Source organism: Emydura macquarii, unplaced genomic scaffold, assembly GCF_026122565.2.
Source record: "Emydura macquarii macquarii isolate MOO-44397 ecotype Brisbane River unplaced genomic scaffold, CSIRO-AGI_Emac_v2 contig_3506, whole genome shotgun sequence".
In the NCBI taxonomy this organism is placed as follows: Eukaryota; Metazoa; Chordata; order Testudines; family Chelidae; genus Emydura; species Emydura macquarii.
The window spans coordinates 290,321-315,862 of record NW_027133643.1 but is presented as its reverse complement, the minus strand read 5'-3'; the positions used below and the strand labels follow the sequence as shown (position 1 = coordinate 315,862).

At 46.4% G+C, this 25,542-nt stretch overlaps 1 protein-coding gene and 1 long non-coding RNA gene across 2 annotated transcripts; both read right to left on the bottom strand.

Moving 5' to 3' along the window:
- Positions 1-12,891: 12,891 nt before the first annotated feature.
- LOC137145040 (uncharacterized) lies at positions 12,892-15,451 on the bottom strand. The gene is made up of 3 exons (XR_010917547.1): positions 15,212-15,451; positions 13,821-13,886; positions 12,892-13,224 (listed from the first exon to the last, which is right to left on the bottom strand). It is a non-coding gene; the product is annotated as an uncharacterized lncRNA (long non-coding RNA).
- A 74-nt stretch (positions 15,452-15,525) lies between these two features.
- FOXE3 (forkhead box E3) lies at positions 15,526-17,073 on the bottom strand. The gene has a single exon (XM_067535482.1). It carries the CDS (start codon positions 17,065-17,067, stop codon positions 16,114-16,116), a length of 954 nt encoding a protein of 317 aa, XP_067391583.1. The 5' UTR covers positions 17,068-17,073; the 3' UTR covers positions 15,526-16,113.
- Positions 17,074-25,542: the final 8,469 nt, after the last annotated feature.

Here is a 25,542-nt window from a genome sequence, read left to right as displayed (position 1 = left end):
TATAACCAGGTTTATTTAAATGTTTAGCAGAGTGGGAAAGGGTTGCTTTAGCTTTAAGAGTTCCTCCACCTCCCGGGCCCAAAATGTTCATGTCTTCTGTGAGCTGGCCGCAAACTCATGAGGTTGTAGCTCCCCGGACACCTCCTGAGGGGAGCCTGCCACTCCCCTTCAGCCTGTCACACCCTTTCAGCTACAGAGGGACTCCCCAAACCCCACAAAATCACTGTGGTTCTGCTATAGTAAAAAGGGACAGAAGCCGCAAAACCATGAAACTCTCCTCAGCAGGAGGTTGGGTACTTAGCCAGGTTTGAGTTCCAGCCAACTGTGAGGACGGGCCTCTTCACAAGCAGAAAAGAAATACATAACAGGCATCAAAAATAACTACCATCTAAAAGACATGAAGACGCAGCAGCCCTTAGCTCTAATATGGCTACATTAAGCTTGGAATGGTAGGTCTCTGCCAAATTTAAAGGGCCACCACCCCCACACCAAGGCCTGCTGGGAAAAAGTCCCTATAAAAGGACAACCCTGGGTGAATAGGAAGGGGATAATAATAAAAGAAAGAGCTTTGTGCTGTTCTGATCATAGTCCTTGATCACCGTTTTGTTACACCTATTAATTTTTATTTTACGATGCTATATTTTATGTAGCTCCCTGCACAAGGGATATGCTTCTTGTTCTGCTCCGTTATCCTTACAAATTCCTTCTAAAGACACTTTTGGTTGTGCCTGTGAGAAGTGAGTCATCAATAACGCACCAAAAAAAACCCCAAACCCACTGTTATTCCCTTTTCTGGGCTTCCCTACACACCCCGTCTCCATGACACTGGTTAACATGCAAGCAGCTGGGACTCGTTTATCATTTGTGGCTGGGCAGGCACGTTTGCAAATCTGAACTCACACCCTGCAGAAAAGTTACTCAGGCCTGCCAACAAGGGTGGGCAAAGGCAGCAATTGCCCAGTGGTCCAGCAATTTTAAGGCGGCCTGGTGATTTTAAAAGGGGCCCAGGCCATGGGTGGCGGGTTGCAAACGTCCCGTTGGGAGGCTAGCTCTCCGGACTCCCACCTCTTCCACCCATTGGCCCCACCCACAGCCCACCCCTTGCTCCGCCTTCTCCCCTGCTCGCCACTGCATCCCGCCCCACCAGCCCCGCTCAGCTCCCACAGCTGTTGCTTGTTGCCTGGGGGACGGAGGAGTGTGGAAGAGAAGAGGGGGGACTAAGCAATGGGGGGAAGGATGCAGCAGTGAGCGGGCCGAGCAGGGGAGGGGAGTGGGGGCGGGGCCCGGGGCAGACTGTGGGCGGGGCCATGGGCGAAAGAGGGGGGGCAGGACTGTTCTGCCCTGGGGCTGGGAATTCCTGTCGGGGGGGCTGTAAGTACTTGTCTACAGAGCCATTCTAAATGCACTATCTTGGGCAGCAACCCTTCTGGGAACGTTGTAGGATGTTCCTGTGCCTATATGGAACCGATAGAAGTCAGTAGGACTCCAGACTGCTGCAGGGATCTGTGCTGGAGGTTCACATTCCGGGACTGGGGCCTTTGTTATAATACAGCCGCTGATGTTGAGACCTACTTATAATCAAAATCTAAGGTATTGATCCTTTCACCGCTCATGCTTGGGCTTCACGAAGCACAGGAACAGTCAGCAGAAATAAGCACATGCTTAAGTTTGATCACTTAAGTAAGTGTTTGCAGGACGGGGGACTGTCTGTGTGGGGATGTGTGTCAAATCCATTTTCTGTGTCATTCCCCTGTTACGCGGCAATTCAGAAAATTCTTCCAGGGGAGTTTTCAAGTTCTTCTGCAAAGTTTACCTTAATACAAAGTCTAGATTAATGGCTGTTCCATATGATAATTCACCTTTTGTCTTGCCAGTTTCCACGTTTAGTGGTAATCCTGTGGCAGGCTGTGTTAGTCCATGCTTGGCTGGACAATTAAGACCTCCTGCTGTTTGGCTCAGTCTGTGTTATGTATAATTGTTCCAAATAATTAGCCACCACGGCTTGCTATTTTGCAACCTCATATGCAATTATGCTTACAGTGCAAGCATCAGATGGAAGAGACACTGAGCCAAAGAAAGATTTTTAGTCCAGGGGAAAATGGATATGTTCTTAGGATAACATTGAAGAAAATAAAACAGTAAGTAACTCATCCGGAGTAAAACATTGTTTCGATTTCAACTGCGGCTGGCCTCAGTCAAGTATAGAGTAGATTTACCAAGTATCTGCTGTGTGCGTTTCATTTTGCTAACAAAAGAATTAGTCACGAAGGGTTTGCCCTGGAAGCTATAATGTGTGTTACCAGGCTCCCACCTAGTGGGAGGGAGATAAGGTGCAGCTGAGTAAAGATGGCTGACTGACCCGAGGGTTTGTCTGTTCTGCTCTCTTGAGTAGTGCAAAAGCCAACAAAGAGGTTGAATCTGTGAGTCTTTCTGATGCAAGAAGTCCTTACCCACTTGTCCTAAAGTATGACCAACAGTAAAAGAAAACTAGCACTTGCCCTGCACAGATCTCAAAGCAGTTGATAAAGCTGGAGCAGTATCATTGCCCCTCATGTTACAGATGGGGAAACTGAGGCACAGAGAGAGGAAAAGGAATTGGTTTGTTCGAGGTCACACAGCAAATCAATGACAGCGCAATTCCCAGCCCCGCACCCTAGCCCCTGAACCACGTGGTCTCTCTTGGAGGCTGTAAGATTGGGGAGTAGCAGATGCTGTTAATCTCACCAAAAATTGTATTTATCCTATAGAGAGGAATACAAAACAATATTCTACTCATTGAGCTATTACCCAAGGCAGAGCCTTTGCTTTATAATTGCACTCGCTGTGCAAAAGTCCCTGTGGAGTTACTCAGCCCAAGAAAAAAAATGATGCACATGGAAATTATAACATTAAAGGGTCTACACTGGGAAAACTTAACCAGTCTTAAAAGAACTTCAGCCAAATCAATGTTAAAACCAGTTACATAGTGTAAGACCCCCAGTTTTAGGCAGCCTGGGGTGGCTTGGCCTGCTTTAGTAAATCAGTTCCTCCCTAGAAATGAGTGACTCCGTCCAAATAAAAAGCCACTAGTGACTATCGTAAATCTACTTGGATTACTCTGCCATTTTTAAACAGGTTCAGTAAAAATAGGCCAGGCCACTACGCATTGCCTAAAACTGTGTCTAGAGTATGTCTCCAACTGGTTTTCAAATCAGGTTAGCGGCACCAGTTTTAAAACCTGTTAGAAAATTTCACTAGTGTAGACGTGCCCTGGAATCCTGAATACGTAGGAAAGGGCATCATTATGAAGGACAAGAATCCTGACCTTGATGTGCTGGAGAAGGGCTAGGGAAAGCAGTGGAAAGACTCCAAAAAGGGCAAGAGAAAGGGGCAAAGAAGAGGATCTTAGCCAGCGTGTTTGGAATGGGTTTGGTGCTTGGGGGCGCGGTGCGTGTTGGAAAGGCCAGAGAGGTGCAGACTGTAAAAATTGGAGGTGATAAAGGCCTTGTTAGAGTGTTTGAAGGAATCATTAAATGTCTTTGAGATCATTGAGACCTAAATCGGGCCATTTGCTTCAGTGAGTATGAAGTAAGTGATATCGTGTCCTGTAAGTGGCCTTTAATTTGTACATGGTGCTTATTTCTCTAAAGCGTCCATTAGCCTGGGGCCAACCCACGCATATTTATCTCAGTCGCAAGCCATGGTTTGTTCACACTGGCATTTGCAGAGCGCTCACAGGCCAGAAGATCACACACTGTGAGTCCAGTCCTCCAGAAGGACCTGTGCTCTGGTGCAAGGGCCAGAACCTCAACTGGTGTAAAGTGGAATATCTCAGTCAAGTGACGCCAATTGACACTAAATAAAGACCCCGCTCCAGTTCTCACGAGGAAGGTGTTTATATTAGAAACGGGAGCTAGAACTCCATGTCATGGGCGCAAGCCCGTTCCGCCTCCCTAGTCACCAAAATTAGTTGCCGGGAGAGGCCTTGCTCCCTTGGCTTTGTGTTTGGTGGCTTCACTCCAGTTCCCAGTGGGGACATAACACCGCCATCCCCACGGCAAAATGATCAACCTCTATAGCAGACCCAGTCGGGAGGCAGTGAAATAAACGGGCCCTGAAGAGCGAACTATCCTACCCCCCGTAGAATGGAGTCATCCAGGCAAGTGCTGAGGCATGCTAGAAAGGCAGCACGGGGAAGTTTGCGTAGTCACTGTGCTATCTCTGTTCTATGGACAGCTGGAGGACCGTGTTATTACTCTAGGGCAACGGTTCCCAACCTGAGGGGGTGCCCTTGGGGAGGCCCCCAAGATTCCAGGGGGTCCATGAGGCTTCAGTAATATTGAAGCCATTTAGCACCCCCAGCTCCACGTCGGCCGGGCACAGCGCCCTCACGCTCTGGGCCAGCCAGAGCAGAGCAGCAGCTCCAGCCAGCCTGGAGTAGGCCCAGCCAACCCGCCAAAGCCTGCCTCCATTACTCTGAGTCCATGAGGGACGGGAAAAGGCGGGGCTACATGGGGCGTGAAGTGGCGGCTCCGCCAGGGTAGGCTTCGCTTTTTACTCAGGTAAGAGTCAATTATTATTATTATTATTATGTAATTTAATATTATTATCATTCTATGTGTTTATAGGGGTTATATGTGTTTATGCCTGGTAGGGGGGCACATGCTCGAGGGCCATTCACACGCACTGGCATAGTCACCATGGGCGCAGGGTGACCTGCCTGTTAAAGGAGGCTAGCCTATGGCTCCTCCCCTTCTACCTAAGGCCCTGCCCCTCTTGCCCTCTCCCTCACCCCCGTCCGAAGCTGCCCCCTACTGCAGCTGGAGGAGCTCCGCCCCGCACCAGAACCAGGCTCTGGCCACCCCAAGTCCTGACAGGGCGCCCCCAGTGCCAGGTGGCCCCAGCTACCCCAAATCCTGGCCAGCAGCCCCAGCCCCAGGCAGACGGCCCGAGCTGCACATGGCTCTGGCCGCCCCGGAGCACCGGCTGGGCAGAGTCCCTGCTGGGGGCCCCAGACGCCCTGGAGCACCAGCTGGGCGGTTCAAGTGGGTGGCCCAGACCAATGGCTGGGTTGCCCCCCTCCAGCCCCACGGCGTTCAGGAGAGTCTGAGCGCGGGAAGATGCTGCAGCGCCCACGACGCAGCAGGAGGGGGTGGGGCCACGCCTGGCTCTTTGGGAAGGCTAAGCCTGCCCTGGCCTGTACGACCCTCGCCCATGATAGTCACCCACATTTTAAAAAACCATGTACATAAAAGTATGGCTTGTATTGATCTCCTAGATATGGGGTTCTCAAACTGGGGGTCAGGACCCCTCAAGGGGTCACAAGGTTATTATGGGGGGGTTCACGAGCTGTCAGCCCCCATACATGCCATGGCAGTGGCTGTCAGCCCCGGGCTTGGTTGACAGCCAGGACCCTTCAGAGCTGGGTGACCGGAGAGCAGCAGCTGCTGTCCGGGGGCTCTGAAGGCAGCGCCGCCACCAGCAGCAGCGCAGAAGTAAGCGTGGCGTGGCATGGCATGGCATGGCATGGCATGGGGGGTCGTCACAGCCTGAAATATTTTCAAACAGTGTCCCGGCAAAAAAAAGTTTGAGAACCCCTGTAGTAGATGGAGTTGGGAGCTGTGCAACCAAAGCCACTGGTTCAGCAGAGGTAGCTGATCCAGGCAGGAGCGCAAGGACCTGCGGCTGCTAAGAATTAATAACATTGGAGCATCAACGCAAGCGGCAGAAGCCCGGACTGAAAGTCAGGGATTCAGTCCTCACTGATGTCACACGCTGGGGATTCGCTGCACCAACACGAAGCCTAGCAGACCGTCTGGCTATTGCTTGTGGAGTTCGAATGCTTGTCACGGAGCCTGGGCGGTCCAGCCTAATGGTCAGAGTCAGGAAGATGGCTGGAGCAAGGCTGAGAACAAAGCAAGCACAGGAACGATCACAGCTGCAGGCATAAGCCCTGAGCAGCCACTGGCCAAGTGCTACTGCTGGGCGTCAGAGCAGTCCTGGCACCGTCGCGCAGCCAATCAGATGACCTGGCTGCATCGGGGTTTCAGCTGCCGTTTAGCTAGCTGCTCCCAGCCCAGCTGCAGGCCTTCATTCCTGACAATTCCCACCACAGAGGATACTCACGAGCAGAGAGAGCCCAGTGCATTCCTGGTGTAATTCCTCTGGAGTTCTACCAACCATAACTTTGGCTGAGTGCAGCTCCAATGTTCTTGGAGTTGTGACCACTGCCACTGCAAGTTTTACTGTTCTCCGTTACCACCATCTACAGAGTGTCAAAAACGGAACAAAAAAGCTCATTCAATATTTTTAGCACTTTGAGGATGAGTTAACATGTTTTTTTCCCCCACCCTCATTTTACCAAGCAGTTGCTACACTAGAATAGCTGGTGGGTCAGTTTAATGTCCTGGCTCTGGCTCCAGATAAAGGTCTGGTTAGGTATGTTACTTCTTTATTGTAAATGTTGTTTTAACAACACAACCTACCTCTTACGTAGGACTTTTCATCCATTGAGCTCGAAGCACCTTACAAAGGAGGCCAGCATCATTCTCCCCATTTTACAGATGGATAAACTGAGGCACAGGAAGGGAAAGTGACTTACCCAAGGTCACCCAGCAGGCCAGTAGCAGGGCAAGGAATAGAACCTAGGACACCTGAGTTCCAGCGCTCTAGCTACTAGGTCACGCTACCTCATATATACTTTTTATATACTTATTTTTCTGGAGGTTCAAAGGGGCTACTGAGAACAGGATACCCAATTAATAACATCACTGCCACAGTGTTAGCAACCCCCGGCACTCAAAAATTGTGAGTCGAGCCCAAAAATATCATGAGATTGTCTTAAAAATCAGCTATTTTACAATCATTAATGTTGGGTTCTTTCCATTTGCCTTCTGATTTTTGTGCCTGTTAGGAGTCATGATTCCAAGATTTTCTCTGCAACCATAAGGGTTAGAAACGTAAATGAAAGCTGGGATCCTCATGGACTCACATGACTCCAGGAGCTGGGGCTTCAAGAAAACACCAAATATCACCAGACTCATAATGAAACCACAAGAGCTGACAACAACAATCCTGCTAGCTATCAGCGGTGCACTGCATGGAATTCCCTATAGAAGCAAATGCAAGGCACTTTCCCAGTCCACACGGCCAGTCTTACTGTTACCTTCTTTCTGAGACCACCCAAACTCCCTCAAGCTTTTCAATGGTGTTCATTGATCCACTGATTTCAATGGAAGGTAGAGACCTAAATACCTTGGAGGATCTGCGACTTAGTCTTTCTATGCCTTAGTTCCCCCTCTATATAAAAAATGTACCTCCCCACCTTGCAGGGATGTTGTAAGGATAAATACATGAAAGACTGTGATGGACCAAAGACAGATAAACTGTGCATTATAAAGAAATATTAGTACCTCAAGAGCACAGAGTGGTCACCAAGCACTCCATGGACCTACTTTGTCACCATGATCATAAGCACCACTGCCAGTTGCTTGAAATCCAGTTAAATCTCCCGTATCGGTGAACAGCGGAGTGTCTATGGCAGACGGGCGAGCAGTTCTGATTCTCTTCAGCACAGGGCAGTGACACGCACACACGCCAGCTCAATGCAATATTTTGCATTTCTAAAACACCTTCCCACCAAGGGTCTCAAAACACATAACAATCATTGATACAGTCGCACAATACTTCCAGGAAGGAGGTCAATGTTATTATGTTCCTAATTGTACAGAGGGGGGAGACTGAGGCACAGAGAAGATAAATGACTTTCCCAAGGTCACAAAGCAAGTCAGTGACAGAACTAGGAATAAGGGGGGTGGATGCAGAAATCCCCATATCCCAAGGGCCTGAAGTATTACATAGCTTCTAATTTTGCTCCAGTGATGATTTCCCACTGCACCATTCACATAGGAAATGCCATACTAAGGACAGACCCAATATCCTGTCTCTGACAATGGCTATTCCCAGATGTTTCAGAGGAAGGAATTAAACCCTCATACTGCATCTAACTGGGGAATTTCTCCCTGATCCCAGCTGGTGATCTGTTTATGAACTGATAGGGAATGTATCTGCAGATGCTATTATAGTAAGGATCAGCGATACTGACCCTCTGATTAAGGTTACATGGGACATGTATTCTATTCAACATCAACACTTACTTTTCACTTCCACAAAACACTGTAAAAATTATTTTGGGATGATTTTTTTTTTAATCTAATAGACAGATGGACATTTAGATAGATGAACAGAGCACCAATCAACATGGGGGACCAAGGCCTAAAAGGAGGAAGGCAAAGGCTAGGGATGACTCAGAAAGAGAAGGAAAAGAGACGGAGGGAGAGGAAGGGAGCAAGGCGAAGAAAACAATAAAGATAAAAATGGAGAACGAAATGCACAACCTACCAAAATACATGAGAAAGACAAAGGAGTTGAGAAAGGGAAAAATACAAAACAGAAGAATGGACAAAAAGCAGGAGAGATGCACAGAATTGTAAACTCTCAGTGATTTCTATTTTTTTCTTAAAGCCCCAGCTTCTGGAGTCACAGGATTATGAGAGAATCTCAGCTTTCATTTAAAAAAAAAAGTACATTCCCAACCCCTAACGACTGAAAATGTGACCCCCTAAAGGCTCAAAATCCAGATTAAAAATGAAAAGAACCCAAAACATCTTTTTAAATGCCATGATTTTTAAGATCATCTCATGGTTTTGAGGCACTGCCTCATGATTTGAGGGGGGGTCTGGCACTATCCGCTGCAGAAACCTGGGCACAACACCAGTGTTCCTGCGGGGGGGAGGGAGCGGAGCAGCCAATAAAATTAATTCCAACTGTGACCAGGGGGGTGTTACAATAAAAAAGATTGTTAATCTCTGGTTTAACTCCTTGCCCCTGTGTTCCCATTAGGCAACTGTTTGCCGGACGCTACATCCAAAACTCCTACAAAAGACAGTGGGGAAAAATCTAGGTGCTTGGGGGATTACCTATTGTTGTTCAGTATCCTGATTAGGCGGCCATTAGCCTTCTTGGTCATTAAATTTAATGTTTTCCTGGGGGATGTTCCAATAAACAGCATCCTGATTGAATGTGTCTTCATTAAGCAGGGTACATTGTACTTTACAGATAGGACAGTATTTTCACCCTTGGGTACCTTAAATTAGGTCCCTAAATCCATCTCTAGGGTAAAATTTTCCAAAGAAATTATGTGATTTAAGAACCTATGTTCCATTTTAAAAGTGACTTAGGCACTTAGAGCTTGATTTTTAAAGGTATTTAGGTGCCTAAAGATGCAGATAGGCACTTTTGACAGTCGCACCAGGTGCCTAAGTCCCAGAGGCACCTAGTTGCTCTTTAAAATCTTGCTAAGCATCTGTCTGCATCTTTAGGTACCTAAACACCTTGGGTGTTGTATAAAAATCAGACCCACTGTTCAGGTGCCTCTGTGGATTGAAGCGATTAACTCGAGAGTTGAAAATTTTGGATTCATACTTATGCCCATCAATTTTAGGAGCCAGGGAACTTCTGCTAACATTGCTGAATGCTCCTGTGAGTGTGGCATCCTCAGGCCTTCATTATGTTGTGTGGTTTTCTAGTTTGATTACACACAGTTTAAATAGGGTGCATTAGACCTTCATACTGTGAAATGCCACAACATGCATCATCAGCTGATAAAAAACAGCCCCTTAATTAACCTATGGTCCACAGTTATAGAGATACGTGTTTTAGCTATGATTAAAACTGACATTACATTTACATTAGCCTTGTCCTCAGTTATTCATGGCATGCTCTCGGTCTTCAGGCTGTGGTTTAGATCTTGATGCATCCATAAATGAACCTGACTGGGACATGTGCATTCAATCTATAGTGTCTCGATGGTTCTGCATAGCGACATGACACAGAGAAGCATCTGAATGTTAACTGAACAACAGAGACATGGATACTATTGCTCTGGCTAGAATACAATTTTTACAGCATGCTTCACAGCAGAAGCTACGACAACCATGACATTCCCATGCTTGCCACTAGGGGTCACTGTTGACTTGAGCTGTCTCAATGGCCACACAAGGTGGCCCATATAACCTTTGGTTCATCAGTTGGCATTGTCATTATCAGCCTTAATATACTCTAGCCTTTGGCAGGTAGGGCGATCAGGGTTAAAATTTGCCTGTGTTTATGGGTTAATATTGTACCTGACAGTTTTTCTGAATCTAGGTTTTAATGGCAAGACATAAAACTCAAAGTCACCAAGGGATAAAGTATATAAATTTCCAGGGAAAACAAAACCATATAGAATCTGAAATGTTTACCAAATGCAGAATCTGAAATACTAGAACAGCCGCATAATGGCTATGTCTGTAGATGTCTGGGGAGTGAACACACACACTGTAATTACATTAACATCTAGAGGTCCCAACTTGCACCAGGAACTACACAAACACATTGTTTGCGACAACCCTTGCCTGGAGAGCTTCCAATCTAAATAGACACGATAGACAAAAGGGCAGGAGGGGAAATAAAGGCACAGAGATTAAGTGAGATCCTACGTGTACGAGAATCTAGAAGAAAACCCATATCTCCTGATTTTTCCTAGTCTAGTGCCTTATCCACTGAGCCTTCCCAACTACTGACTCTGTATCAGATTAGTTATAAATTTATAACCCCAACTTCAGCTGGTTCCATGCCAACCCCTCTCTCATTTGAGTTTTATTAGCAGATCTAGAATATTTATCTTAGTTTCTTTCTTTATGAAAAAAATGATGCATTTTTTCTTAAGACAAATCCTCAGGTTTACTGAGCAAAGCTAAGAACAAATATTTGTGTAAGACCTTATCTACATATTTAATTTGCAAGTATTTGACTAAATGAGTTTACCATTTCAGTTAAAATTGGTGTAAATTTCATATATGCATAAGGCCAAACATTTCTAGGGTGATCAACAGAAATCCTTCGGGCAACATATTTTTATTTCTACTTCATATAGTGCCATGAGGAAATTTTTAGAACTTTCCCCTTTATTAGTTAGGATTAAACTATTTCCAGGTGCAAAAGGTGTTATAAAAGCAATCACACTCCCCCCATTTACAGACTAGAAATATAACCCAGTCAGGATTTCATATGTTTTGTTTTGACACATAGGTAAACGCTAACTTAAAAGAGTTCAGTAGATCTAAATGATGTACAGAACACAATCACAAATGGAGGGCTCAGTCAACATCTCTTAGGCAATCCCACTAGTGTGTATATCCTCAAAGGCATTTAGGCACCTAACTCCCATTGAAATTAAGGGAGTTAGGCACCTAAATATCTTTTAAAATCTGGCCTTTAAATACTTTCAATGATCCTAAAGGTCATGCATCTGGTGCATGAACTCTCTGCATTTTTCATTCTTCAGTGGGCCCCATTTGGCTCACATTGAAATCAATGAGGGTTTTTGCCAATGACTTCAAAGGGGTAAACAGTGAGATGGCAAAATTTGCAGATAACACAAAATTACTCAGGATAGTTAAATCCAAAGTAGACTGCAAAGTGTTACAAAAAGGGATCTCACAAAACTGGGTGACTGGGCAACAAAATGGGCAGATGAAATTCAATGTTGATAAATACAAAGTAATGCACATTGGAAAACATAAACCCAACTACACATATAATGATGGGGTCTAAATTAGCTTTTACCTCTGAAGAAAGAGATCTTGGAGTCATTGTGGACAGTATTCTGAAAACATCCATTCTATGTGCAGCAGCAGTCAAAGAAGCTAACAATGTTGGGAATCATTAGGAAAGGGACAGATAAGACAGAAAATATCGTATTGCCTCTTTATAAATCCATGGCATGCCCACATCTTGAATACTGTGTGCAGATCTGGTCACCGCATCTCAAAAAAGATATCTTGGAATTGGAAAAGGTACAGAAAAAGGCAACTAAAATGATTATGGGCATGGAAAAGCTTCCATATGAGAAGAGATTAATAAGACTAGGATTTTTCAGTTTGGAAAAGAGAGGACTAAGGGGGGATATGATAGCGGTCTATATAACTGGTGTGGAGAAAGTAAATAAGGAAATGTTATTTACTCTTTATAACACAACAATTAGGGGTCACCAAAATAAAAATAGGCAGCAGGTTTTAAACAAACAAAAGGAAGTATTTCTTCACACAACGCATAGTCAACCTGTGGAACTCCTTGCCAGAGGATGTTGTGAAAGGCCAACACGATAATGGGTTTCATAAAAGAACTAGCTAAATTCCTGGAGGATAGGTCCATCAATGGCTATTAGCCAGGATAGGCAGGAATTGCTGTTTGCCAGAGGCTGGGAATGGGTGACGGGAGGGATCGCTTGATGATGTCCTGTTCTATTCGTTCCCTCTGAAGCACCTGCCATTGGCCATTGTTAGAAGACAGGATACTGGGCTAGATGGACCGTTGGTCTGACCCAGTGTGGCCGTTCTTATGGCGGCTGCAGCAGCTGCTTTAGGAGTGTCATTCCTTAAGTGTCATTACTTACTGGATATTGCTAACTAAAGAGGGGAGGATTTTATCGGAGACTTGTTTCACAACCAGTGCTAATGACTCCAGTTTCACTGAAGAGAGAAGCATTAAAAATAAGACACTAAAGCAAATGAGGGCTAGCGGGACACAAGTAAACTTTGCAAAGCTTAAATCCACCATGGCCTTACAAGGCTTATGCCCTGCATGACACTTTAATCCAACTCATTTGCTAGATTCACCCTAACTGTAAACAAGCCTTTGAAAGGGAAGCTTAAAAGCCTAGTTGTGATACATTAACTTAATCAGAAGACATTCTGAACACATTAGTTTAACAACAATCATAACACAAGTGGCTACAGTCTCACACACCCTACGGTTAACAACAACAATTAAAAAAAAAAAAAAGCCTTACCCATTAGGATTTTCATTTTATTTGTAAATATAAGGACTGATCCTAAGTATAAGGACTGATCCGTTTGAAGTCAGTGGAGAATCTTTCCACTGACTACGATGGGCTTCATATCAGGCACATGGTGAGGTCTGAATCCTCGGCACACAATATTATCGACAGAGAGAGTTGAATACTATAAGGTCGGATTCATTATCTAACGAATTGTACTGGTTTGTTTTTCCAGTCAGTTGTTTATTGCACAAGCCATATTTTCTGGAATTCAATCAGCTCTGATGCTTCTTGATCTGATGGAAAGCCTGTCGCTAGATTCCTGTGTCTCGAAAGACTCCTGCTAAGCCGTCTGCAAGCGTATCCTGTTAAGGGAATCAAATATCATGGCTTGTACATGTGCACTATTGGAATGGCCCTCTTGCAAACTTCAGCACATAGCCCAGTTTGATTTTTTAAAAGTTAAGTGCCCCCCAATGCAACTTCAGTGGTGTGAGGAAGGAGAAAGCTGAAAGATAGAAGCGAGCGATAGCCCAGCCTAGCAGACACCCTGAGCCCAGCTGGCTCCAAAGGCACTTGAGCTGAAATCCAAAGCTGCAAAGAACTTGAATAGCCCTTTCAGAAGCTTCCCCACGGATCCCAGCAAACGACTCCCGCCAGCTTCCTTCCTGCTTCTGGGTGACTGGAAATGAATCGACTTATCCCTTTCCCCCCATCACTTCCCACCTAGGGCGGCATTTGCCACTTGCATCCCTGTGCAGGAGTCTCACAGATTAACGCTGGATTCTGATTGCATCACTTCCTTGGGCTAGCATAACAGAGGAACAGAGTTTCATCAAATTGTACCCACAGACCTGTATGTTTGTGAATGGACCCCATCCCTCAACCCGGACCTTTTTTCGATCCAGGTTCTTTTTATCTAACCCTCCAAGAAATGCTCCCATTTGCCATGCAAACCCACCTTCCATTTCCATGACTTCAGAAGGTCTTGATCCTGCTCCCATTCATTTCAGTGGAAGCAGGTAGGCTAAAGAATCAGAAAAGTTGATGGTTTTGATCCCACAGTGCTTACTTACTCAGGCAAAAAAACTTCCACACACTTCAAAGCGATTTTGCCGGTAAAAAGATTACAGGATCAGGCCCTACACATCCCATAGTCCCGTGTTTACAAGAGTCCCGTATAATTATTTTTCTTCTGAAAGATCATTTTACCTCTCTCTATCCCATTCAAATGTTTTAAAAAACAATCCAAACAATAAACTTTGGAAGATATGCAGATAACATTGAAAAGTTTCACTCTCATTTAAACAAATTTCTGTAGGGTATAAAAATATCTTTCTGGGGTTAGCTTTCTGGCTTTATTTTATAAAGAGTCTAAATCCCTTTCCAGGTTTTGTTTTTCCCTCCCAATCAGTGTAAAAATAAAAGGTAAGTATGATCTAAGAATTAGAAAGTAGTTCTGTTCCACCAAGTCCACTACAGATTTGGCTACTGCTAATTAATTTTATGAGGAAGACACATAGATACTATGATTGATGATGGGCAGCAACATAAAACCCTAAGAGTCTGAAGAGCTGAATCTGAAGAGGGAAAAGTGATGAGAGAGAACAGATAATCTGAGAGCCTGACCTAAGCAGTCCAGCCAAAGCCACCTAAGCCTTGTGATCAGATTCCTAAATTGCCAGGTGCACCCACGTGAAAGTGGGCTGGGTTGTGTGAATGTCAATTTCTAAATGCTAATCCAACACCTCAGAAGAGAGCCCATCAGAAATGATCATTCATTAAAACATTGGGATACCCAGGCATGTACAGCGTTAAACTAAAGGTAAGGGATGGGATTTCAAAAAGGGCCTAAGGGAATTAGGTGTTCAAATTTCCATGAAAGTCAACTGGAATTTGGTCATCTAACTCACTTAGGCTAGAATTCAAATGAGTCAAGAGCTCCCTCCCACATCAACTCATGGAATCAGCTCTTTGATGCAAATGATCCCATAAGTCAGGGTGGCAGAAAAATCCTGTCTTTTACAAGGAGAAGAAAAATCCCATTCTCACCCATTTACACCTGTAGGAAATTTAGGGTAAAAAGATGGGGAATATCAGTGAGGAATTCTCCTCAAAAATCCATGACAGGATACAGCCCTATAAATAAAAGGGAAAAGGACGGGCCAATATGCAGATTCAATATTTAAGGCTAAAAGGGACCACTATGATCATCCTCATCCGTTTATCCTCCTATAGGACACAGGCCATACAATTTCACCTTCAAAGACTCCTGCAGTGGAGAGAATTATTCTTCCCCACTACTAAGCGAAGACTATCCAGCCCAGTAAATTGTGGCTGAATAGAGCATACCTTGCAGAAAGGAATCCAATCTTCATTTCAAGATTTCAGGGGATGGAGAATGTACAGCATCAGTTGGGAAGTTCTTCAATGGCTAAATTACCACCCGTGTTTAAAACAGGCGTCATATTTGAAACAGTAAGAGCATAGATCTGAAAAGGGTCAGTTAAAAAAAGGAAAGCACAAGGCACTTGACCTAATTAAAGCCATGTTATGAATCACCTTTGGATCAGCCGAGTTCTCTTCAACACCTTGTTGAAAAAAAATAGGATAGATTCCATTTTTAAATCCCCATCAAAACCATTTCTAAAAAAAGAAGAGAAGCATTAGACAGATTTAAAGGGAAGATTTATTTTTTTTTAAATCCTTTCTAACAATAAAAGTGTTTTTTTTAAAAAAAATGAGTAAAAAGTTTTTTTTTTCCCCGCAGGGGAAGAAAAAGGTAAAATCTTAAATAGTAATTAAAAAAAAACGCATAACTAGTAGTTCTGCTAACTCGTTGTCTGGTTACAGGTTAGGAACCCAACAAGGGGAGGAGACGTGGGAAGAAGCCCTGGGATATTTACAAATCTACAGGTTAACAGTGCAGGGCACAATGCACATGCCACGCCTTGCGCCCCACACTGCCTTACACAATGCCCATGCCAGGAATGACACAGGGCCAGCGCTGCCACGCGCACAGGCGGGAGAGTCCGATGCACAAGCAGCAGGCCACCTGTTGTCCAGGGCAACCCCAACGGGACACGCTGCCTGGCCAGCAGGGCCGCGCGCGCGAGGCAGGCGCGGGACGCCAGGCGCGTGCCATCGCCGGATGAACGAACCCCCCCCCCAATCCGGGACAGGAGATGCGCTCGAGGACAGTGCGTCACCCCGGCCAACGTATAAAAGCTCCGCGCGAGCGCGCAACGGCCCGCTCACAGGTATCGCTCGAGTCCGGAAGCGAAGCTGGGCGGCCGCAGGTAGGCGTGAGGCGGTCCGAACTGCGGCGGGCCCAGCAGCGGCTCGGGGTGCTCGGCGCAGGACAAGCCGGGCGGCAGGGCCAGCCGGGCGCAGCTGTAGAGCGCCTGGTGGGCGGCGCTCCCGCCGCCGCCGCTGAGGGGAGAGGAGTAGCCGGCAGGGGGCGGCGAGGCGGAGACATAGGGATACGCCCGGCCGCCGCCCAGCGGGCTGGCGGGCGCCGGCTGAGGCGGGAAACAGGCGGGCTCGGCGCCGCCTCCCCCGCCCAGCAGCGCGCAGCCTAGCCCCTCCCCGCCCAGCTCGCCGCCGCCGCCGCCCATGAGGCTGTCGATGCTGAAGGCCCGCGGCGGCGGGTAGACGGCGACGGGCGGGCCGCAGTAGGCGGCGGGCGGCGGTGGCGGCGGCAGCGGCGGCAGCGGCGGGGGGTAGGCGGCCAGGTCGGCCCGCTTGAAGCGCTTGCGGCGGCGGAGGAAGCTGCCGTTGTCGAACATGTCCTCGGCCGCCGGGTCCAGCGCCCAGTAGTTGCCCTTGCCCGGGCGGCCCGGCTCGCGCGGCACCTTGACGAAGCAGTCGTTGAGGGTCAGGTTGTGGCGGATGCTGTTCTGCCACTTCTTGGCGTTGCCGTGCCGGTAGAAGGGGAAGCGCTCGGTGATGAAGCGGTAGATGCCGCCCAGCGTCAGGCGCCGCTCGGCCGCCTGGGCCAGGGCCATGGCGATCAGCGCGATGTAGCTGTAGGGCGGCTTGCCCCGCTGCGCCGGCCGCTTCCGACGCCGCCCGCCGGAGGCCGGCTCCGGCTCGTCCTCCACGCCCGGCTCGATGGGCGGCGGCGGTGGCGGCTCGGGCTGGGCGGCGGGGGAGCCCGCCGGCGGGGTGCCCATGCCCGGGACGTAGATGCAGCTGGTCGGGTCCATCGCCAGCCCACCACCTCCTCCTCCTCCGCGGGGGGCAGAGCGAGGCAGCTCCCCCGGGCTTTATATACCCGTCGGCTGGCGCCACCCTGCTTGCCCCGAGCCCCCTCCCCTCCGCGCCCTGCCCCCGGCCGGCGAGCTCCAGGGAGGGTCCGACTCGTCGGGCCGCTGGCTCACTGGACCCGGGCTTGGCGGGGCCGGACGCATAGGGAGCGTGGATCACATAAATCAGCCGCTCTCCGCGTGTCTGGGACACTTCTCACACACACACACACACACACACACAAGGGGCAAGAATAGGGTTCCGACCATCGTCCCGGGTCTGTTTACAGCCAGCCCGGCTCCTGGGGACAGGTTATTTTAAACCATATTTAAAACCGGACCCCTTTTTTTTTTTTTTTTTTTTGTTCCCTCCCCCCAAACATTTGACGCGCGGGAGAAATGTGTACCGCTTTCCCATGCCAGAAGTACAAGTGTAAACCTAGCACCGTTTCCTTCCATTTACAGTTTATTCTGTAAAATGTTTCAGCGGGCGGGGGGGAACGAAAATACATCGGCAGGGTGAAATTCGCTTTTGTTGCGCACACGAATAAACGGGCATCGCGGTGTAGTTGTTTGACTCGGTTGTGATTTTCGTTTGTGAAAAGCTTCCAGGAGCTGTTCCGCTGTGATATTCGATCGCTTTAATTTTGAAAACATTTCCTCGGCGTGCAGTTGTTTTAGGAAGAGTCGCAGCTGTATGTAACCCACAGGAGTAATTAGAAACTATCTGCAGGAACGCTTCATTTGAAAGGAATATCGCAACTAAATAACGGATTGGAGCTGCTACCTTTCAGATAAATCTGTGCACCAGCAAACGGCTGAGTTTTTTCTTGGGGGTGCTGAACGGAACAATAGAATCCGTTTGTATATAAATAGGAATGATTTTGATTCTGTCTTTTTACATTAATTATCAAAGGTTTTTCGGTGCTTAAATTAATATAAGACGAATTAGAAAGGGCACAAGTCAAGGGGGGAAAATGTAAAAATCAAAGTTGTAAAAACACAAACAAAAAACGGTGAGGAAGGTGTTAACAATTATGCGTTTACATGTAAACAAGTTATTCGAAGTCTCGGTCGCGTGTTTTAATTACAAGGGATTGCTCAAAGACGGGAGAACTGGCATTTCTAAAGCATACCTATCGTGATTGCACGGAGAGGTAAATAACTCCTTGCTGAGTCCAAAATATTTATACATTTTTAAAAGCCTCTGCTTATTTTAACACCTAGGAGTCGATCCTGGACTCTCTATTTTCGCCAGTGCCTGAATTAGGAGCGCAGGAGCGGGAGTCCTGCAGTGTAGACTGTCACATTACGCTGATCATGGGGATTCTGTATACATGAATGGATACACACTAGAAGAACAGAGACGTACGTATCCATGTTGGTTTTCAATGTCTTAACCTTTATACTGAGCAACAACAAATAACTGACTGTTCTCCTTAGTTTAACTATACAGGAATATACTTTTAAACTATATTGCATTTAAAGAAAACATTTACAAATCTTGTATGTAATATTATATGTAATGTCACATGATATGTATGTAATACAGTAGCTAAGAGAGCCTTTAAACTAAGAAAAGATGGTGAACCTTTATGCATTATAGTTCCTGATTTTATATCTGCATAGGAGAGGTAGAAATGTAACTCAAATAATTTAGCAAATTATTCAAATGCTATGAGTTTGACTATAATCTTGAGTTTAGGTTGCAATGTACCATCTAGCAATCAACCTAAGGATTGAGCAAGGGTAGGAAAGATCATCCAGTAGACCAGTCCCAGTTAGTGCCTAGAGAGAGGTGGGTTCCATTCCTGGCTCAGTCAGACTTTATCTACCCTGTGCCTCAGTTCCACATCTGGAAATGGGGATATGTCCCTACCTGGCATGGAAGTTGTGAGCATAAAATCCATGAAAGATTGTGAGCAGCAAAGATGCTAGGGTTGTGAGAGCTGTACAAGTAGATAGTCTACTTGTATCATTATACAATGGCAGAATAACAATTTCTTAGTTTAAAGGGTATTTTTGTATGTTATTTTTGTTTAGATAAAACAGAGACAAAATGGGTCTTAAGGATCAAAAACTAGGATTTGACCTGAAACACTTCCCCTGAAAGCAGAATGTTCACCTTAGGGGTGAATGAGGGCTAGTGATCACTGTTTCTTATCCCTAGCATTAATTTGACATCAACCAATATTAAAAAGTTTGGCAAATTTGTTTCAATCAGAGCATTTGACACTGTTGCCTTCAGTCAGCTAGGGAGAAATCCCACAATAAGTCCCAGAAGGTAGGTAGAAATACACTAGAGATCATCAGACAAAGTACCTAAGTTACCTGCAAGGTGTGGTGGAATCTTTCTCCTACTTTGAAGAAGATACATACAAATATAGGGTTTTTAATTGAGGGGTGTGTGTGTGTGTGTGTGTGTGTGTGTGTGTGTGTGTGTGCTTCCTATTTATTTTAAACTAACGTATTTTCTCACATGTCCTGCCCACCCACCTCTTCCCTCACCCAACTATAGATTGTAACTAGACACACTTCTTAAAAAGATCATCTCAGATCATATGTCTAAAATGTGGCTGTGCTAATACTACAAGTGCTTGCATGTCTATTGATTTAGAGCATTATTAGCAATTAATTAGAGTCTGGGGGCAAGAGGTTTGTGGTGGGGACAGGGAGGGAAGAAAACTGACTTTCTATGCAGGTATGTTGTCCTTTATTCATATTCTCTCACTCCTACACACACGAACACCCCTTATCATTTGCTTTGTCCTTTTACTTGTCTAAACCTCAGATAGTCAAGAGTGAAAGTCTAATTGTTTAGCTGACTATAATGCTTGAGATATTGGTATTCCTATTTATTATGTGTTTACAGTAGTGTCTTGGAACCACAAACAAGGATCAGGGTCATTTTGAGCTAAGTCCTGTATAACATAAACGGCAGACCCTACCCTGAAGAGCTTACAATCTAAGGCAAAACGTACTTAACTTTATATGCAGTGGGTGAAATCCCAGCTCCACTGAAGCTGGTGAGAGTTTTGTCATTGGCTTCAAAGAAACGACAAGGAGGCCCTTTGTAGTCAGTGGGACCACTCACCTTGCATAAAGTTAAGTTTCAATGGGTCAGTCTTTGCAGGGTCAAGGCCTAGATGTCAGACCAGTCTCAATGGATGGGACAAGACAAAGCAACAGGCTGAAGGAGGATAGAAGGATGGTAACAAAACAAAACAGTTTAGTGGAAAAATAGAAGTTCCAGCATATTGATGTGACCAAAGCAAGATGGGAGAGATTTGCAGGAATCATGGCAGTGGTGAAATTTTAAGGAGGGATTTAGAAGACTCAGATCATGGCTTTACAAAGGTTGATGGGCATTTTCCCCATTATATGCATCCTAATAGGAAAACTTTACGTTCCTACATTATGAATGCCACGCACAACAGAAACCAGTTCCTGTGGCCACTTATCCCAATCAATGTATTGTAAGATGTCAAAGTCCTCCCACAAGAAAGAAAAAGCAAAAGAATGAAGAAAACCCAGATTAGATCACCACTACTTGTTTTTAAAGTGAGAGGGGGACATATAGACTAAAGAGCATGTCGCCATCGTCTGTCCAACCTTTGAACATTTTCTGCTGTTCTATATGCATACTAGTCTAAAACATATGAAAGGTCCTAATGCATTGTATAAGAAAAGCCATAGGGGGTCAGACCAATGGTCCACCTAGCCCAGTATCCTGTTTTCTGACGGGGGCCGATCCTAGGTGCTTCTGAGGAAATGAACAAAATGGCAATTATCGAGTGATCCATCCCCTGTTGTCTTCCCCAGCTTCTGGCAAACAGAAGCTAGGGACACCCAGAGCATGGGGTTGCATCCTTGACCATCTTGGCTAATAGCCATTGATGAACCTATCCTTTGTAAACTTATCTAGCTCTTTTTTGAACCCTGTTATAGTTTTGGTCTTCACAACATCCCCTGGCAATGAGTTCCACAGTTGGACTACCTTCTGTGAAGAAATACTTCCTTTAGTTTGTTTTTAAACCTGCTGCCCATTAATTTCCTTGGGTGACTCCTGGTTCTATAATATAGAACTATATAGAGGGTGAAAGAGTATGTACTGATCAACTTATCATATACATCTGAGATGAACAAGATCTCTCATGTCATCCAGTCCAGCCTCTGTCACTACAGGTGTGTTCTTCACATTATGTTCTGCAGTGTTTTCTAGCTCAGCTTTGAAAGACTTACATGAAGGTGTTTCCACCACATTTTCACTGGTGTGTGTGTAACAGGGCCCCATCCTTGCTCAAGCCAAATGAACAAGATGTAAATACCCTCTGGCACCGAAAGGGTGACATGGGCTGCAGAGGGAGGAAAGTGCCTTCTCTCTGCCTAGTCACAGCAGGATGGGATGGAGAGGGGCTAGCTACCCTGTTTGCTTGCACATTCCAGCCTCCATATACAATGCCAGGCTCTCTAACTGTGTACGTAGCCCAACCTCTCTGACTCCATCACCCCACTCGGCTCCCAAATATCCAGCCCAGATTAAAGCAATCTCAGGCCCTGGCAGTTCTGCTCCTACCCCCTCCTTCCCCCCCCATACACACACTTGGTGTGGTGATGACGAGGACCCTTCCCATCTCAGAAAGCCAAGCGTAGTGCCATGGAATCCCCTTCCCCACCACCACCTAGGAGTAGCAGGATTGGCAGCAAGTGGGTCCCGCACTACTTAACCCGGCATCTAGAGTAGATGAGGTCAGGCCCGGTGTGCTCTTCCCCCTCCTGCCACACACCCAGTTTCTTGCTGGGAGGGCACTGACGGCCATTTTTGAGCAGTGGGTTTCAGAATTAACATCCCATTCAGATAGATGGGGCATCTTACACCCTTCAGAGCAGTTGTTTCAGGCTCTCTGCAGACTCAGGAGGACACTGCTGCACCATTTACATTCAGGGTCATGTGTTTAAGTTTTTCTTCACAAACATCAAGGTTAGAAATTTCCTGCTTTATTATTATTTTTTTCTAAATGAAAGCTGAGATTCTGATTAGGCTCGTAACAGCAGGAGCTGGGGCTGGAGGCATGGGCCTTTAGCACCCAGCCCTTCATCCAACCCTGAAAATGTCCCAAGAAATCCAGTGCTCACCCCCACTCACCCTCCCTTTAATGGAATGAGGACCTAGCTGCCTCTCTCAGGCACAGTGATGTGCTGCTACTGCAATACCTTCTGCCCTCCTCCCATCCAAACTCCCCTGCCGCTTCAGGCATTTATAGGGCTCTGCACTGTCTATCCCCAACCACCCTTGCCCTGTGCAATGGATAGGGAAGTAAAAATCATCCTGCTGCTGATGGAAGTCACAAGTCCTCTCTTTTCCTTTGCCCCAATTCCACCTCAAGAGGAGCTGTCTGAAAACCTCTATGAGCACTTGCACCCAACGTAGGAGTGAAGATTCCACTCCTAGTGAAGTTCCAGTGCATCTAATACATGCATCAGAACAGGAGACCCCATTAAGACATGGCTTCTGATGGGGGGAGGAGGAGCTTAGGGGCTCAGACAGGATCATTGGTGGCAGGAGGAAGGAGTTACACCTCCCTATAGCAACCTTCTCCTCAGTGCACTGATAAGTGCAACTCAGAGAAGTGCAACCACCTGTTTCCCTCCCAGAGCTTCCATTTTCCTTAAGGAGCCTGTGAGAGAGCAATGGAGCTTGTGGGAAGGCAGCCATAGCAGTGACTCAGACGTGAAGCGCTGGCAGAGACTTTGTTGCCTAGACTGATGTGCCTGCACAAGTTGGTTGGTGAAGACGTTAACAAGCAGGAGCAGCAGCTGGTGGCTTGGGGAGTTGAGGAGCAGCAACAGTGCAAGCCGAGGGGGTCATGGCTAACCAATATTCAGGAGCCACCACAAACTTCCAGCACTGCAAGGTTGACGAGTAGTGAGGGGCTGGGTTGCAGGTTTGTTGCCTGTACATTAATTAATTACATTTTTTTTAAAATAATGACATGAGCAATTCATTTTCCCAGGCCATCATTGGCTCTCAATGCAAATATGGGTAAGCTGACATACTATATGGAGGGGAAAGATTCATACAGAATGCAATTTGCAAAACTATCCTGGATCTTTGTAAGAGGGCCATCACTAGAGCTGGTTTGAACCATTTTTTTATTGAAAAATGGCTTTGAAAAAAAAATTAGAACCAATATTTCTGCAGGAAATATCCATTTAATTCTATTGGTCTGGTTTGTGGCCAAAAAACCAACAACTCTGTTTATTTCTACGAAAACCTCCCACAATTTTGGTTTTCAGTTTACATTTTTGGGGTTTCAGCCAGCAACTCTACTTGAACAACCCACGTACCTTGGCACAGATGCAAGGGGCCTGTGATCCCTGGGGGGGGGCAGATGCACCTGTCTTCCTATTGCAATGTGAGCTGTGGCAACTGGCTGCAAATAATCCCTACATCAGTCAATACAGTTGCCCTTGCGCAGTGAAGGGCAGTGGAGTGCATATGGACAAGTGAGTGAATGCAGGCCTGTGAGACAAAACATCCCAGATAAAGTGTCATATTTACTTAGTCATCTTCATGGCTGCTTATTATATGGAGCATAAGACACCTAAATGACAACTCTCAAGAGACACTGCTGTGGCACGGCAGAATTGAAATATTTCAATTGTCAGCTGACACGTTTCAGTTTTTGAATGTTCACCAAAAAAAAAACCCCTAGAAATTTCCCATAGAAACAAACTTCCTTTTCAATCAACATTTTTCATGGGAACTTCACTTTCTCATTTTCTGACTAGTTCTACCTCTGACTCTCGAAAAGGGTCCCTCCAGAACAGGGTAATGATGACTACTGACTGGGTTTTATGAGCTGTACCTCTCCTGCAGTTTAATACCTCACGCTCTAGTGTAGTGGTTCCCAAACTTTTGGGGTCATGCCCCCCCATTACCTTGTCTGCTCCCCTCAATCTGAGCCACGATCTGGAGCTGGGGTCAGGAGCGGGGCCAAAGTCACAGCCGGGAGCTGGGGACGGGCTGGGGCTTGGGTAGGGGCTCAGGATTGAGGGGCCCAGGATTGAGTCATGGGGCTCAGGTGTGGGCTGTAGCTGGGAGATGAGGCTGGGGCTGCAGCCAGGGGTTGGGGCTGGAGTGAAGATGAGGGTAGAGTGGGGCTGGGTGGTGCTTCCTTCCCATCCCCATGGGAGCTGGCCCAGGCCCCGCTGTGCCCCCCCAAATGTTCCTGCATGCCCCACAGTGTGGGGACTTCTGCTCTAGTGCTATCGAGCTGGTCCTTTGGATCTAGTCTGTCTCATTTTTCAAGACCGGTCTCCCATTGCATCCAGACTACTGCTGGTCAATGAGCATCCTTTTGGTACAGTTTACATGGGAGACACACACCATATAGTTTTCCTGCTCTACTTGTCTAAACATTTGTCATAAAAGGGAGCCAGGATGTATTCAAACCTATTTATTATAAGTCTAAGGTACCTATCAGAATCGTATCTAAGCACTGAGAGTCACTAATGAATATCTGTTAGGGCCATTAATGTGAATTACTTGGAAATTCCTTAGACACTGGCAATTTAGATGTAATTCGGTTCCTAGTTAGACATCTCAATAGGCAGCCAGGTTTCCAGAAGCGCTCAGTACATTAGATACATGCTGGGTGCTGAAAAGCTTTTGAAAGTCTGTCCATTAAGTGTCACAATGGGAGCTGAATACAGTGGGAAATCAACCCCTCAGTGGGAGCAGAGGTCTTTTGAAAATGTGACTCTAGTTGTGGGTTCTGAGCTCTGGGAAATCTGGCTCGCCCTGGGCATCCTTCCCTTTCTACGTGGCTAATTGCTGCTCTCTGACTAGCGCTAATACTTTCAGGGCTGGCAGTTAAGATCCCTCTCCCATTGTAATCTTGCTTCCTCTTCTCTTTTCTCTTTGTGTAATGCTCCTGCCAGCAGCAATATAGCTTATTTGTAACAGCAGGGCCCGTTCTTGCCCTCTAGGCTTTGAGCACACCTCTGTCATGGAGAATTTCCTTCCCCGTCTCACATCCCAGATCTAATCTGCCTGCAGTCATACTTCTAGGCTTTTGCCAAACTGCTGCATGGTCCTGAAACAAAAGTCCTCTAATCCACCTCTCTACCTAGGCATCTCTAATGAACTCTCTCTCTGCCTATGAGCACAAGCCACTCGTGCACCTTCCACTGGAATTAAGAGTCACAGTAAAGCTCTGGAGTTTGCTTTGCTTTTAGTGTGACGCTTCAGGGCATTCACAATGAGAACTGCAATACTCACATCAGGTAAGATTGTCCCCTGTACAATAGGGGCAGCACGAGCCCTGTGCACCAATTAAGTCCTAGTCAGCGAGTGTTCTGATGCAGAGATAAAAGGCAGAATATGCCCAACAGTCATCATCCCCATGCAGGGACCAGGATGAGACTTATGTG

Bases quoted from the DNA above. Each gene is read 5' to 3' on its own strand.
- FOXE3 (XM_067535482.1), bottom strand. From the start codon at position 17,067: ATGGACCCGACCAGCTGCATCTACGTCCCGGGCATGGGCACCCCGCCG.